Here is a 16,775-nt window from a genome sequence, read left to right on the forward strand (position 1 = left end):
TGTAAATTTTGGAGCAATCACTTTTATATTAGAAACAACACGACTCGCAAATTAGACAGATTTTACACGAAGCTTAAAAAGGTTAATTACTTCAGGATTTCAATTTTTATGATAAAGGAACGCGTAGTTTTGCTTTCGTTGTTTAAATATCTAAGAAAAATATATAGGTATTATGTGTTCATAGATTAAATTGTGAGTTAGTTAGATATTAATAAATCTAGAATATATTAAATGTTTGGACAAACGTTTAACAAGTAGAGCTCACGTTGTTTCCCATTCAAATAGATTTGTTAAAATTTCGCTCCTTCGTTTGATTTTTAAGGACTTTTATCACACATACACACACACATACACACATATATACAGTGGGGATTGCTGTTGGGAGATTAATCTGACGCTAGAAACGTGATCGTGAATTTAGCGAGTTGAGCCGACTCAGGTTTAGAGACTCTTGCCAAAGTCAGCATATTGAAAGTTGGTTTCTCAGCCAATAGGATATTTGAGCGAAGAAGTTCGGTACCTTAACACTCATCCGTTCTTATACTGTATACAAAGCTATAAAGCATGTAAGAGAAAATGCTTGCTTGTGTTATTCGCTTGACAAAATACTTTCACAACGAATAAACCTTTCAGGAAACCTTTTCTCAAAAATTATTGCGGAATTTTTCTATGCGCAATAGCAAATTTCTCATCTATAGGTTAATTAACTAAAAAAGGACTATATAAGTGAATTAAAATATTGAACAAATTTTAATAATTTTTTTGCAAACTATTGCAGATTTTTCTATGTATAACAATAGATTTTCACCTGTAGGGTTGGCCAAAAAGTCGATGGAGGGGGGATAAAGGAAACGAAAGAATATAGGGGATTTTGCAAGGGTTGGTTTCTCTGGCAGAAGAGGAAATGCAATAAATCGCGAAGCCTTATCAGACCAGCTGCCAGCAGCTTTACTGTCGAGTCGAGGCGATCTATGGTCACACGAGAAGCTAGACGAGCTTCAGTTTGCCAAGGTGATACGGCCAGCCCAAAGTTATATGGGGCTACTGCAAAATCATGACGTACTTTGAATCCTGATAGAAAGGTTTTAGGAAGCTCGAAGAAAAATCATAATTGCTGAATTACGACTTTAACCAAATTCGTGATTTACAACAAGAAAGTTCTGAAATAGATCCAACGATTCGATTATCTTGGAAAAAGTAGAAATGGATCAACGTGCATCTAAAATATCATAATTCCTATAACCATAGCAAAAAATTACAATAACAAAATAAAGTACTCTCGATTCAAGTCTTTCAGCTGATTTATGAAACTATCGAATTAAATGATCAACTTTTACAAGTGCAATCAAAAATTAGAACACGTTCAAACATGTAAATTGAAATTTTGAGAAATTAATTAATTCCATCAGGATAGTAAAATAGTGGGAGAATACTAGGATATAGGGGCGTGTAAGTGTAATGGAGAAATATATATAGGATAAGGATAGGGAGGAGGGAGAGAAGCTTCAAGCTGTGGATTTGAATATAGAATAATAAGACTGTCACGGACAAGCATACAATTTTCGGTGGGTCCTGCTTGACTAGAACTATGAATTATCATGTACATTTTTCTCATTGATTCTTTGAGGGAAAAGAAGACTTTCTCAAACTACCGGATGAGTTGAAAGCTTCAATTTCCGGTTGGTGAGAGGTCTACTGCTGAATCTGCAAGGACACCATGAAACGTCATAACGGCACACAATTCGCCGAATTACGTTGGGAAGGTCTATGTTGGATATTAGGTGCTAGGTATGCTAGTAGTCTCTGGCTTAACCCACTAAAGCTCAACATAGGCATTACCCTCTGTCATATACGATCTACACGCACATAACTCTCGCACGTTGAATTTTAAACTCCGCCAAGCTCTCGATGCTTACCGTTATATCAAAATACTAATTACTTAATCGCATAACGCATCGAAATGGATGACATTTACTATTCTCAGCCATTCATCTGTCACGAAAATTGATGAGTTACGATTATTGAGATAAACGTACCTTCTTGTCCCGGCAACTTCTACGACTTTGCAACGACTTCGGCTCCACCAAAACGGTGTTAGGGTCCAATAAGAGCTACTCGCACTCCTCGCCCAGCCCTCCTCCGGGAATAAGAGAACCTGCAATACAAAGAGAAGTGCATTTTCAAGCTTTCAGCCCTCCAAAAACAAATTACAAAGGGTTCATAAACGTGATCTCTCAACTACTGGAAAGTCAAACCGAGAAGAATGGACTTGGATACGAGAGAAATTTCAAGGGAAAAGGTAAAACAATTTGAAACAAAATCGGCGACACTGTGAGAAAGTGGGATAAACTAAAAAGTAGACGTCTTTTTCCAAGTGCACTATTGATATAAATGTACTGAAACGCTCAGAAGGATTTGCTACTATGATAAAAATGGTGGTTGCTACTAAATAGAGACAGAAAGATTTGTGCTCACTGAAAATCTGATTTATTTTTGCATTTCTTTTATTTTTCAAGTAGGGGAACACAGCAAATACTCATTTAAGTCAGAATATTTTCTCTTGTTTTGAGGTCCTCGAAATCATTTAAATAAGGTATTTTTCCTATAGCATAATCCCCAAGTTTGAAGTTTTTATTAGCATTCGTTTAAAAGTTGAGATGAGTATAGGGATTTATTAGCATCTTGAATATGGAGTTTATGCGAGATTTTTTATGCTTCTTATTTTTTGTTCTAATTTAAATTCTAAATTTTCCTATGCACATGTGAAGATAATGTGTGTGTTTAATTTTTATAATTCTCTATAGTATATACCCGATTTCATTTCACCACTCTTACTGCTGATATCTTTTTCGAAGCTTTGTGTAAGATTGTAATAGTTTCTCTATATAGAGAAGGTAGCTTGGATCGTACAATAACAAAACCACGATTTCGTAAAACCTGAAAGTATGTAAGCACTACATAATCAACCATGTTATTCTTCCTCGAGCTTCTTTCGCGAGGAGCTTATTTTCCCTCGCAAATTAATATAAAATTGTATGCAAAATGGAAAGAAAATAGTGGGAAATGGTAAAGCTTTTTCTTAAATTTGGTTTCGGAGCATGAGAATCTATATAGTACAATAAAGTGTTCGTCGAGTAAAATTGCACCTGTCGAGTATATAGAAGCTTTGGAGGAAGGCATATTACAAATAAAACTGAAATCTGAGGATGCTTTTTCACGTTACGCTGGATTGCTTGCTGGGTTTGCGATGCAGTCTGCTGATTGGTCATAACAATTCGGATCTCCAATCAGCACTCGCAATTCTAAATTCAGCGATGGCAATCCAGCAGGTGAAAAAAGGCATGTGGACCGATTTCGGTTTAAGTATTATAATATTATACATGCATATAGATAAAAGGTAGGGTACGGGGGAGGGAGGGGGAGAGTATTTTCGCCAGTTTCGTCACAAAGGAAGCAAGGGCCTGCAGTCTTTTCCGTAACTTCCGTCGCGTTTCTCTCCTTTCCCTTTACTTTCTTTTTCGATTCTCCAACGGAGTGGCAGTAGTATGTGACCGAAATATTGAAATTCTGTCGAGGTAGATACGTATATAAACGAGGCAAGCAGGGGAATACGGGCATGGAGATTGTTGCGGAAGCTCTTGCACGTTTCCGGTATAAGACAAGAACGAGAAGAGTTTTCCCGTCTCTCTTGTCGAACACATTGTCGCTAGGTCTCACTCTCACGCGTATACACACGGGTCCCTTCGTTCTCTCCGCTTCGTCGTTGTGACCACAGTAAGAAAGCGACGAAAGAAAGCCTTTTCAATTTTACCGAGACGTGACTCTTATGGGTCGCCTGTAACGCTTTTCAGACAATAGCACACTCGCACGCTATATAGCCTATACCGCTCTTCTCCAACAACTTCCGCGTATTCGATTCTAACACGATTTGTCTTTTATTTCATAAATCTGTTCTATTTTCAAATTTTTTCCCACATACACTTAGTATCACCATAATTTTCCCTCTTCCACGTAAAGTCTTTATTCGCAATTCGTTTGCGCATATAAATTCCAACCTTTCTTACATTTCGGCGTGACGTCGTGCATTGAAATATATAAATGGAGGGCCCGGGCTTTTGCACAGTGCAGGTGGAAATAGGACGGAATAAGGGGATAATTCGTCTCAGCGATTCCACCAAGCAGATATTTCATCGTCGGCAGTTTCGTCTGATTCGTCGACGCACGAACAGAGTTATGCCAAGTCTGCTGGTCTCCATCAGCCAAAATGTGGATATTTTGCGAACGAGAGAATTCCTTCCGCCTCCAGCCTCCAGCTCTTCTCCATGCTTAGTACTTACTTAGCTCGGCAACAAATCGAACGGAGCCAGAAGAAAGCGCAATATTTCCTTTGCCAAAACTTCTTAACGTTTCCAGTTTCGAAACCGCTTGAATCCGCGATGTGTTCTGCCCTCCGGGAAGACGCGTGCTCCATGCGATTTTATCAGACTCGCTGAAATTGCCTTCACCCAGCATAAACAGCAGTATCTAGATCCTATCCTAACTCCCCATAACCCATACATTCTTGCAGCTTCTTCGTTTTTTATACGCGAAACTTTTCAAACAGTCATTTTCTTTCCCTATCTGTGTACGCGATATAGCATATCCCCTTTCCTGCATATATATATATATACTATACACACCGTTTTATCGCACTCTTTTTCACCTACTACGTAGTATTTCAATATTAAAATGACTTGTCAATTTTATCGATCAACCGCATCCGGAAACCGCTAGAAACGCGGCTTGCTTTAACGAGAGCTGTCTATAAGCTGTCTAGCTGGTCGATGCTTTGTCATGATTCTTTTGTGCTCTTGTGGCGAAAAAAAAGTCGAAAAGAAAAAAGCGCCATTGAATTTGATAGGAGTGAGAGTGCTGGGAGGGTGAGGGGGGGGGGGGGGAGGTCTAGCTAGTGTGTGGCCGATGAGCTGCTACGGCGTAGCTGGTAAAGCGAGGCACGTTCGATGCTCGGTGAAAACACTAAAATATGCATAGAAGCGGAAACAATGGCAATAGACTTTGCAGAATCCCTGCAAATGATTTGCTTCCCAGGACCAAATGGAAATTGCCGCGTGATCGCTGCTTCTCCCTTTTCACCCTCTTTTTCGCGGATTTCGTTTTCGATTTCACGTCCAATCGCTTCTCGATACGTTCGATGCAGCTTGCAAAAAATAACTCCTTTCTCGTTCAACCTGCATCATTTTTCTTTTTTTTTTTCTGAAAAATGGATAAACTTGCTCTTTCGACTGACGTGTCTCTCTGTAGGTGAGAGCCCTCGCACAGTTTTTCCATAAACCGTAAATATAATAGTGTATGTACGTGTGTAAGTGTTGGTATGTGTGTGTGTGCGTGTGCACATGAGTCGACGAACAGTAGTGGCTTACGGCTTCAGAAAAAAGCTGCGGAAAAAAAAGAGAAAAGTCTGTAATCCTCTTACATTGGCCTAAACTGAACCGAGGTTGGCGCATAGCGTTAAAAACTAAACCACACGGTGTGCGTGGATAGTTTGACTGCTTGCTTTGAAATATGCCGCAGTGCGAGCAAAAAATTAATACCAGGCAACATTTCAGGAAGATGCGAACAAGCGTGCCAGTAGTAGTGGTGAGCTTTATACTGTGCAGGGGACGTAGAAAAGTAATTAGCGAGCATGGAGAATAATACGAGTGAAGTAATTAGGAATATTGCCCGGATATATTCTGCTGCACCAAGTGCAGCCTAGATTCACTAAAAGTAGGAAGGATTTTGCATGGGATGGAGATACAGAAAAATGTAGGTCAGCAATTGTTAGCGAGTTCTTTTTTAATGTATCATATAAACTTGGCAAGGGATACACTCTTAGAAAATATTCGATCCAAGTTATAATAAAATTGGCCTCGTTTAATATTGGTCATCCGGGACAAAAGAAGAATTAAGCTCGCAAACTCATAAAAATCGGTAAAGACTGTCGATTGCCAAACGAGCAGTGTATACGGCGTGCTTCGGTAACGCAGACACGTTTATTAATTCATTCCGATGTGGGTGGGGTCGTTCAGTTGGCTGGGACTAACAATTTGGGCATACTATATAGGTAGATGATAGGTGTAAGCGTTGATCGTGCAACAGCAGAATGAAGCTTGCAAGCTCATAAAACTGTAAAGAATGTCTGTTACCAAACGAACAGTGTATGAAGCGTATTTATACACTGAAAAAAATGTTTCGATCAATGAAAAATTTTTCATTACAGCAATGGGCAGAATTCATTGATATTAATGAATTCATTCGTTGAATCAACGAATGTTTTGTAATACTGTGTTGCAGTGAAAAATTGCTCATTGGTTGAAACATTTTTTTCAGTGTGAGCTTGGCCAGGATTAATATTTCTGGAGTACGCTATAGCTATGTAATAATTATGACGTGTTAATCGGGCAAATGAAGAATAAAGCTTGCAAGCTCATAAACTGGTAAAGACTGTCGATTGCCAAATGATCAGTTTATACAGCGCGCTTTGGTAACACAGACCAGTTCATTAATCCGTTCCGATATGGGCGGAGCCGTTTAGTTGGTTAGGACTAATAATTTGGCATGCTAGATAGATAATAGGAGTGACGCTGGGTCAATTATAAAATGAAATGGCTAAATTATTACTCCCAGACAGGTAAATGGCTATATGTATATATTAAAGGAATTACTGAACTTTGCTGTACAAGGACTCTACTCGCGCTAATACCGAGACTACATTCCAATTTAATATCTCCAAAAGTTAACTTTCAACTTTAAATTAATATTCGTTCGAATTGAAATCAAGATAATCAACATATGCTGCATCCGAATGAGAAACACATTTCTCGAAACCACGAGAAAAAGAAGACTAAACTGTACGAGCACGTGCGATAATGTGTTGGTGAGTTTTCGCGAAAAAGAAAAGGAAACTGTTCGGTATAATAACGTTTTTAGTTTCATACGAACAAGTTTAGGGGTGGATTCGCGTGGATGCAAGTAAAGTGAAGTAATATTTAAAGCTGCGAAATCCGCTTTTACCAGTACACTTTTATTTCAATAAAAGTAGGCAAATGCGAGGAAAATAATGTAATATTAAAATTCTAAATTATCATTAAACTGTGTGCTGTGCTCTAGTTTTATTACTTTGCTCATTTCCCATGGTCCTCCGTGCAATGCTAATAATTATATATAAGTAATCGATTGAAAAGTTAAGAGTAGCACAATGAAAGGAAGATTAACGATTTCAGTAGAGAAAATGAGCATACTCTGTTTGAAGTTGGACTGCTGTGGCATATGTGCGTGAAGAAGAGGCTTTCTCGAATGAAGAGCGATTCTGTTCAAAAGGGCACTGGCTCTCAGTGATCTCGTGAAAACAAAGGACCCTGACACAGCGTACTGTTGAAACTCTGACAAGCAGCTAACATAAGCTGTGTTTGTGGAATTTTCGGAAAATTCCTCAAATTCACATAATCGCGTACTCGTACGGTAACAGCGTATAAATACCTAGCAACGCCATTTCCTCCTCGGGCTGCTTTCAAAACATTTCCATCGAGCGAAAATTTTACGCGTCGCTGCTATACTCTGAGTAACGGACAGGCAAGTAAGCAAACATCCGCACACAAGCGACCGAGCTTTTTCAGAATTTTATTAAAATTCTATAAATTCACCAGACCGTGCAGAGCTGTGATGAAACGTTTAGTCCCCACGATACAATACGGATGAAAGAAAAACTATGCAAACTTTCAATCGTTCGGCTAAGAGAATGAGGAAAGGAGAAGAGACAAAGTGAAAGAAAATTTCTCTTTAATAAAGGTATATTTTTCTCGCCTTAATGTATAAGTGCGTAATATAGAGGAATGTATGATTGATGAAGCAAATAACTCACGGTTCGATCTAATGGAAATTGCTTGCTCGTTCGCAATATTGTAATATTGGTTATTGCTATTACATTTTATATTGGTGTATATTATGCATATATATATATATTCATCTTATGTTAGCAGAAACGGACTGAATCGCTTCTATAATTTCACGATTGCACGGCTGCGGAAAGCGATTGCATTCACACTAGTGAGTGTTCGCCCATTCCAATCAGAGAAGCTTCGATAACGAACCGAATAATTTCGAATGTGCCTACCTTTATTCTAGAAATATATAGGATATGTCGAAGAGACTGACCAACTTTTAGTTCAAGTGTCCCCAATGGATTGTATGATCAAAAATCATTATTGAGTTTGAATTTTGTAAAAGTATTCTTTTTTAACGATTGTATAGTTTATAAATCTAATTATTTAATGAATAATATTAGAGGGAAAGAAAAAATTCAAGAGCTTAACCTTAGCATTGCCAATAATTACTGGTATGGTCCTGTTATATCTTTATGTCGAAATAAAAGCTTATCAAAATTTAAATATGATATTATATTATATATGGTACGCGAAAGTTTCTTAATGGGGCTTAATCACAAAACTGGTTATTATAAAATTTTTACAAAGGCAGATAACCTATTTTTCGAAAAGAAATTGGTTTATCATCTTCTTTGAAGCTACTTTTTGCTATAATTTTCGTCTGTTTCATCATCAGCAGCATCCCCATTCTTTTTTCTTTCAAATGTTAAATCTGTAGAATCGTTATCAATTACCACTTTAGCTTTAATTTAAAAAGAATTGAGAAATTAGTTATTCAAAATCAAAATCATTTGTCATTCAAACAAAGAATAGAACAATTGCATATATATTATGTTTTATATAATTTATTATAAACCATTTTAACTAAACACTGCACGGATTTACTACATTTGCATATTATTATTGCATATTTTACTATTCAAAATCACAAAACTGCTACATTAATTTTCAATCATAATTGTATCTAACATTCAACATCCTCATAAGTTTAATATTAAGTAGGACTTTTTCAATTAGTACGAAGACTCAGGATCCGACGAATTTACTAGACGAATTGTATGTAATTATCCTGTTAAAAAATGCAATATCATTCTCATTATCTCTTATAATTCATTAATATATTTTATTAATAGTATAATACAACATTTTAATTACTGATAACAAATTGATACTAGATTTTTTCACGCTTGCGTGTATTTTGATAAGAGTTCTAAAACACAGTAGGATTTTTTTTCGAAAAGGATAATGTAAACAAGCTGATAACATATTTATGCCGTGTAGTTTCCTAGTCTAGTTTCTTCTGGTATACTTGACTAAACTTTTATCTCTCGTATTATTCTCACGTGTACCGAGGCAACTCGTTTTCACAAGAAGGATTTCTCCAGACGTATCAGTATTCGTATGTGCATCATGTAATCCACGCTCCGAGGAATATGGCCACGATCCTTTTGTCAAATTATTACCCGAACTTTTCCCTTGAAACTACTTCTCTATAAAGTTAACGGAAAATCAAGGAGAAGCTAACTCAATTTGACACCACATAAGAAACATACATGCGAAACAAATACTATCCATTATTTCATTAACTTATATAAAAACTTCCACGTGTTGCACTTCGCAAACGTCACAAGGGAACCGCTTAGTTTTTCTAAGCGGTGAGTAAAGAGTTTTGCAATTTAATCACAGATGTGTGCGTATACGTTTATACTTCTTCGGCTTAATTGATAAATATTCTACCCTATAATAGAATATTCGCCTCGTCGATTCGAATACACAAGATTTCACTTTTTAGTTACCAAGCTCTGTGTGCTTCAAGAATGAATTATAAATCACAAGCTTTTCGCTCATTGACTCAACATTCACCGTAATCCTTTAAAACCTAGCTTTAGTTTTCATTTTATATTCTGTTTCATTAAATACAAGAAATCAATAAATTTGTGTAGAAGAAGAGGCGACCAGACGGGATAAATGCTCATTTTTGAATAGATGGAAACCCTCAATTTAATATGACAAAATTTAAACAAATATAAATGTTTCTAATTAATCATATTATTCATTAGCCATGCAGGTATAAATTTTTCATAATAATTAATTCATCATTTTGTTTACTACACACAGACCACATTAATTGCTAATCATGCCTTTGTTTTGTCCCCTGTTCCTCTATAATCACTTATAGCTATAAATTTCGATAATGAATATTACATACATATTTGAATTCAATAGATAATTCAATATAGGATTTATACATACGCATTAACTCCCAAAATAAATCGCTCAAGATATAAAAATTAACAAAATTTCTTGAAATAAGTATTTTAACAATCGTTTTTTTTTTAACGAGTATTTTTTTTATTATAAACGAGTCTGTAATAAAATTGCAATAAATATATGTTTGTTCAAACAAGGAATCAAGTTTAAAAATCTTTATTTCAAGAGATTTATTAATTTTTCGTCATTTATAGTACGGTCCAAAGTTTTGGAGTAACTGTATATAATACTTAGTTAGGTATTGGATTTTCTTGCATAGCATTAAACAAGCATGTTACAGGTAATTGTAGATAATAGAGCGAGGTAAAAGGGAGTACAGAAAGGAGGGGATAAAGGGGGAGGGTGCGAGAGGAAAGATAGATCGATGTAACACAGTTCCGTCAGAGCAGGCGTCGCGTCGGGACGGCGTGATTTACAGGAGCGAAAGCAGACTGTTTGTGCATGTTCAAGCGTATCCGTGGTACGCCACGCCAAGCCCGCCATGCTACACTACAACCACCCTACTTGTCAGACTGAAATATCGGCCAGCTTTCTCTAACACCACAATGAACCTCCCAAATTTAACATCGGCATAAAAGACTACTGTGGCTTCCTTTCAATACGAATATTTTCAGATATTCCTTCTCCTGCACTTCTACACGAGTGTAATCACTCAAGCTCGCACAAAGATTGCCTATTTCCAAAACAAAACTTAAAGGATCCCTAGAAATACTATTTACTGCCAGATGAAAAATGAAAATCGATAAGAGTTTAAAGAATCGTGAAAAACTGAGGAGCTGTTTTAGATAATTTTGACGAGAGTACTATATGTCGAGATTTTTCGAGAATTAGAACAAATCTGTACAATTAGGTGCATGGTGAATCATTATAGGAATTCGAGTATTGTTATATTTACAAAATTGCTGAATTTGATTAACGCAATGTTTCTCAAGCATGCTATCCTTTCGTGATAAACACTCCTTGATTGCAGCGATAAAGATGTAACGCACCCATCAGCAAGTTTGCTACCACAACAAATTGATAGTCAAATAAAAATTATGCGTATATTTAAGTTCATAATCATAATTAGTAATACCTGTAGGACTATTTGGTATTCCTTTCTTCTCGTAAAACAAATTCGCTGATGCTTGTATAATCATAACTCTATAATTACAATCTACATGATGTTACTTTGATGCGACACAAATTGTAATTTAAAAATTCCTTTCTTTTTTGTAACTTCTTACACACTCCAGTTCTTTGATTTAGCTCTTAAAATTAATTCTAAAGAGTGAATTTTTTCAAGCAAATATTCCTCTTGGTTGGAGATTGGAGCAGAATATTAAAACACCAAGCTTTCATATATTTTTGCAACAAAACGTACATTGGCTTTTATAATTATCGCATTTCATTTTTAAAGAAATAATATTTCACCACCAGCATTTTTAATATTTTTTCGCGTTGATAATTTTTGCTGTTTCAGGGATTTAATCCTCGACAAGTGAAGCTTTGTAACGCATTGACACAGAACTCGCTAATACAGGCTAGATTGTTATGAAAAATAACAAATGAATAAATAACAAGGTAAAAAGGATGAAGTTATTGATTAACCATCGGATTTAATCCCCAAGGGTAAAAGTAATGGGGTGTTTTAGAGAGGCTGAAAAGACCGAATGTTTCTATATTGGTGATGGAAAAAGGGTGGAAAGTGGAGAACGTATATAAGTATAGATATACAGAGCGAGCAGATATATAGGTATAGGTATGGAAGCGTATCCAATCCAACGAGTCGCGTTACTCGGTATCCCTTGCGGTTACTTCGGAGCGACAGGTGCTGCGGGCTCGAATAGCATTTCGAAATCAGTGGATGGAAGCCCCCCGGTACCTATACCTCTGTTCACATCTACCTATTCCTACTTAGTTTGCCACGAGACATTCAATATTGCACTTAACGTGATTCGCCTAGAATTGATCCTACTGTATTTTATTCCCCAAGCTAGCTTCACCTGAGCAAATTGTCACGAAGGAATAATACCAAACAGACTGAATATTGGAGACTTCGCGAAACCCGATGGTTTTCGTGCATGGCTCCTCGTCCATTTCGAAATGTTGAACAAAAATATAAATATATATACATATCGTGAACAAATGAGTGATGAAATTTCTTCAAAACTCGAGACGTCCCTACTTCTCGACTGAATTTTTCATATTCGATCAGTGGAGAAACTTTTAATGTTTCTTCGAGCGTCGATATAGTATCAATGTGATTCTCAGGTGACGGCAAAGAAGTCTATAAATGATTAATCGCTTTTAAAATCCCTAAAGAATACTTGAGCCGTGATCGTGTCAAAACTAAGTTACGAGTCCTTGTAAGACGCGTGTATGACGGATAGAATGAAAATACCGAAGAAAAAGAGAGAAGGGGAGAAGAGAAAAGGCGGAAAAAGTGGGTCTTCTTGTCAGAGACAAAAAGTAGTACTATCGATTGATCGACATATCCATTCTCGTTTCCTGCTAGCTACGTCGAAGAAGGTCTCCGTGTCACATTTACCGGGTGTCAAGCTGTCTCGAGAAAACCGGAATCTATCAGTTGGAATAACGCGTCTACAAAGATTTCAGAATTCCTCATAAGAATATTCATGAAATACGAGCCTTACCCATACTAAAAACCTCACGTTTAACTAATATATACCAATTCTATTTCTACAAAAAGTGTTCATTCATGCAACAATAATATCACTGATTCTCTGTTGGCAAATTATTTTTGTTAAATCAATCGAGAAGAGTTCAAAGTACAGACCAGATTCGATTAGTAACAAAGAGAAAATTTTTACCTATATAGACTCAACAGAGATATTGGTGAAAAATGGTGCAATTAAATGGAATGAGAGGGATGAACAAGGAGAGGCATATCGAGTGAGGAAATTAAGGCAAAATCTGTGTCGGTTGAACGATGAAAAAAATAGGAGGAAGAAATGTTGATCGCGAGAAAGGAGAGTAGGGGATAAAACGGGTTTCTCAGACTTCATATATTTCCAAGTAGAAATGTCCATTTTAGTTAGATAGGCGATCTGGCCCAGAATCTGTCGCCAGCACCAGTCGGCAGACCATAGACCGACAGAAGGAGCAGCATTGCTGCATACTCGTATAAAACATCGAATGCCCTGAGAAAACTCGAATCCATTTGTCAACGTAGTACACGTAAGATGTCCCTTGGGAAAACGTTAATTCTCCTCACCGAGTTCTACCACGCTTGACCACCTGCTGTGCTCGGCTACCGGTCAACCTGCCATTTAGCACTTTAACGTCCCCAAGCACGATTTTTTTTTTCAATTGCCATATTACCACCTTAAGCACTCACTGGCTATAAAAACTGGACATAAAACCCTGTCATGTAACTTTTAAAACAACGCGTGCTAAAAGTGATTCAAGACTCAAAATTCCAGTCTTCTTGTACTATGTAGCAACGATCGAGTTTCACTGTTGAACAATATAAATAGTATAGGTATAGGATAAGTTTTTTTTTTTATAATCGTTAAACTTTTATTCTACTAGTTAATCCTTTGTAAATAGACCTTTAAAGATATTGAACCAAACGTGAGAAGTTAATCTTTAAGTCTCTTTCTACCTGCTGTAAAATAGAAGAAAATTTCGTTAATCCACTCTGTTTTATATCTGAAAATCAACGAAGCTCTGATTAGGATTTTAGCTTTATTCGAGATTTATTTCGTCAGATTAATTTATCTGTATCGCTGCAGATAAATTTTCAAAGAAAATAGAACAAAGCGGGAAAGAGGAAAATAACGATAAAGCTATAATAGTATTTAGCGTAAATAACAGGTCGAAAAAAAAGGAAATTTCAGTTGAATCTTTCTTGCTGGTCGTGCAATTAAAAGTTGTGCACACGATAAACTCTGCGCAGCGAGACAAATTTAATTACATTCGGAGAGTAGTCATTACCGAACTCCTCTATTTTAGTTTTATTCGTGTTTGCAAAAGTCGAGCCAGTCGACGCACGCGGATAAAGGTTTGAAAATGTTTTTTCCGCGTAGCTGAGTTGATAAAACTTAACTTAACGATTCGACACAATGCGGGTGGGACCAACATCTCGTTAAAATCTCAAGCATTATAACACTGAAACAAAACGGTACGTCAGTGGATAGAATAGAGAAGAAATAGATAGAAAAAATATTATTTTTTTTAAACAAATAAAATTATATTACAAAACAAATAATTGCTTCTAGCAAAGACTTAATTTCCTTCGATAGACTCTGTAGAAAAGCTCATATTTCTTTATCGTAATTGCAGCTCGTTCTCTTGTCATCCATGATCCAACTGATAAGAGAGAATAGTGCCCATTACACAATAACGCAACTAGTCTATAAAGTATACTCGTTTCAAAAGCAACGTTTGCTACGAGCAGACTACGCACGACTGTTCATGTGAAAAATAGCACAGTTTAGTTGAAACGATATTTTTTGCACGTTCGTTTCCCGTGCGTAAAGTTGGGTTTCCGATGCGTAAATTGAACTTTACGCACGAGCTTTACGCATCACCATGCAAAAACAGTCGTTACGTCTACTTACACCATATTCCACTTTTGGTCTGGATCGTTCAATCGTATTTCTCAAACGAAATTGCTCCCTTTCTTACAATTTAATAAACTCCACTCTTAGCCAATCGACGGAGTCTGTGAGCTACTTTTGCGAGCAAATCTTTCTCGACAAGCCAATCGAAACGCTTTTCCTGCTACCATTCGCAGAGAATTTACTACGTTCTCGTTCCTAAGGCATTGATTTCAATCAATCCTCCTCCTAAATGGCCCTTTGGTCCCCTTCCTTCATACCCCCCCCCCCCCCCTCCCTCTTCTACTTCTATTTTGAATTAACACTGCGAGGAATTATCTGTATTATTCGCCCGTGTAAAATCAATTCATGCGTTTAATAAGCTCTAGAGAAACTATGCACGAGTATCTCCAGTACGGCAAATACAAGGTTGGAAAGCTTTTAAGCAAAAAAGCGGCTACGTGATTTTTGTTGAATGGGGACATTAAAGTCCGGGATGTCTTTAAATGGGGAAAAATCACGTAGGAAATTTAATAGGTTTAAATGCGAGCTTGTACTGCACTGTACTCGTTAATATAAGTGCTGGCATAAAACTACACGTAGCTTCTCTTTGAAGCGGAATGTCAGCCACGGACTTTTACTACTCGCTCAACCATTCGATATACGTGAAAATTATTGCTTCTCATTTAAGCCTCTACGATCAACAGGGCTGCAAAGAATTTGAATCGTTTATAAATCCTGCAAATTTAGTCTTGTTCGGCAAATTACCTGGTTAAAATTGAGCTTCCCGCATTAATAGGCAAGGTAACATCGTTATTCATCCATCTATAAATTTTCATTATGCAAATTTTTATTAAATTTTCGGTAATTGCGTTGCGTCATAATACTTAAATGCTAATGCGTGTAAGAGAGATATAATAGTGGCTGTGTCGGTATGTATTTGAGAGAAAGAGAGAGAGAGAGAGAGAGAGAGCGAGAGACGCAGAATTTAGATGAAAGTAGATAAAAGGATAGGACAAGGAGGCGAGTGGAGAGGGTAAGAGGTACAAAGCGGAGAATTGCTGAGGGTTTCGAGGACGTTAAAGAGAGCTTTAAACAAAAGAGGGTCGTTATTAACAAGTGGCGTCGATTAAAAACGCCTACCTGCCACTCGGCAAGACCGACGCATCGACAAACAGTCGATGCCATTTTTCTCTTCTCTTATATCTATCCTCCGTTCCGACATATTTTTTCCTCCTTTTCTTGCGGCTTTCGCTTACCAAAGCTTTCTTGCCCCACAACAGCGACAGCGAGACGGTAGTAAGAGGAGGCCCTGAGTGAGGGTGTAAGGCTGCTGAAGCCGTGTCACGTGCGCCAGCTGCACGTGCACCCTTTGCTAATAACTACCCTCTATCCCTGCAGCCTTCCATGCACACACCTCTTTCCTCTGCCTACAACAACGCGTGCCTCCACTTGCCTTCAGTTACGCTCCAAAAATAACAGATTACCCCTAGCTACTTACTTTTTCCTTTTCCTCATTTTTTCCCCCTACGTGCACGCCTTGCTACCGAGACTGCATCACAGATTTAATTATTTCAACCAATTTTTCCTTTTACCTATTCTACGTCCTATTCTCTCATAGCCCCCCCCCCCTCCCTCCTCTCGTCGTATATCGACGAACGAAATGCATTAATTTCAAAACACGAAAAAGTCGTTACGGAGAAACGAGGGAACGAGTGCATGGAGCTTGCATTTATTAAAGTTTTTTCTTCCATGAAGAAATTTCAAGGCAGCATAAATGGGTTTCATAATTAAACTGATTGCAGGATCTTTCCGAAGCGAATGCTATTAATTTGTTAATGACTGATCATTTCAATTTATTCCATATATCACGGTGAAAATGATCTAACAGAGAAATTTTTGTATTTACCTAAGGAAAAATATTGTAACGTTTCGAATAAATTATTTAGTTTTATTAAATTTTTTAATTAAACTAAAGTTTCCTCTATGCGTTACATCATTAATCATTTTATTTGTCAAACGCGAATGTCGCACGAGC

At 37.1% G+C, this 16,775-nt stretch overlaps 1 protein-coding gene across 2 annotated transcripts in view; it reads right to left on the bottom strand.

The window, feature by feature from the left end:
- LOC136774361 (uncharacterized) overlaps window positions 1–16,775 on the bottom strand; it is a 45,365-nt gene that overhangs the window by 13,674 nt on the left and 14,916 nt on the right. For both annotated transcript variants that reach the window (XM_066728601.1, XM_066728600.1), the window contains exon 3: window positions 2,037–2,155. In XM_066728601.1, coding sequence (XP_066584698.1) covers window positions 2,037–2,155 — 119 coding nt within the window. The remainder of the gene's footprint in view (window positions 1–2,036; window positions 2,156–16,775) is intronic.

Source organism: Prorops nasuta, unplaced genomic scaffold, assembly GCF_024137725.1.
Source record: "Prorops nasuta isolate Cenicafe-Biocafe unplaced genomic scaffold, Cenicafe_Pnas_1.2 PNAS00006, whole genome shotgun sequence".
Classification (NCBI taxonomy): domain Eukaryota; kingdom Metazoa; phylum Arthropoda; class Insecta; order Hymenoptera; family Bethylidae; genus Prorops; species Prorops nasuta.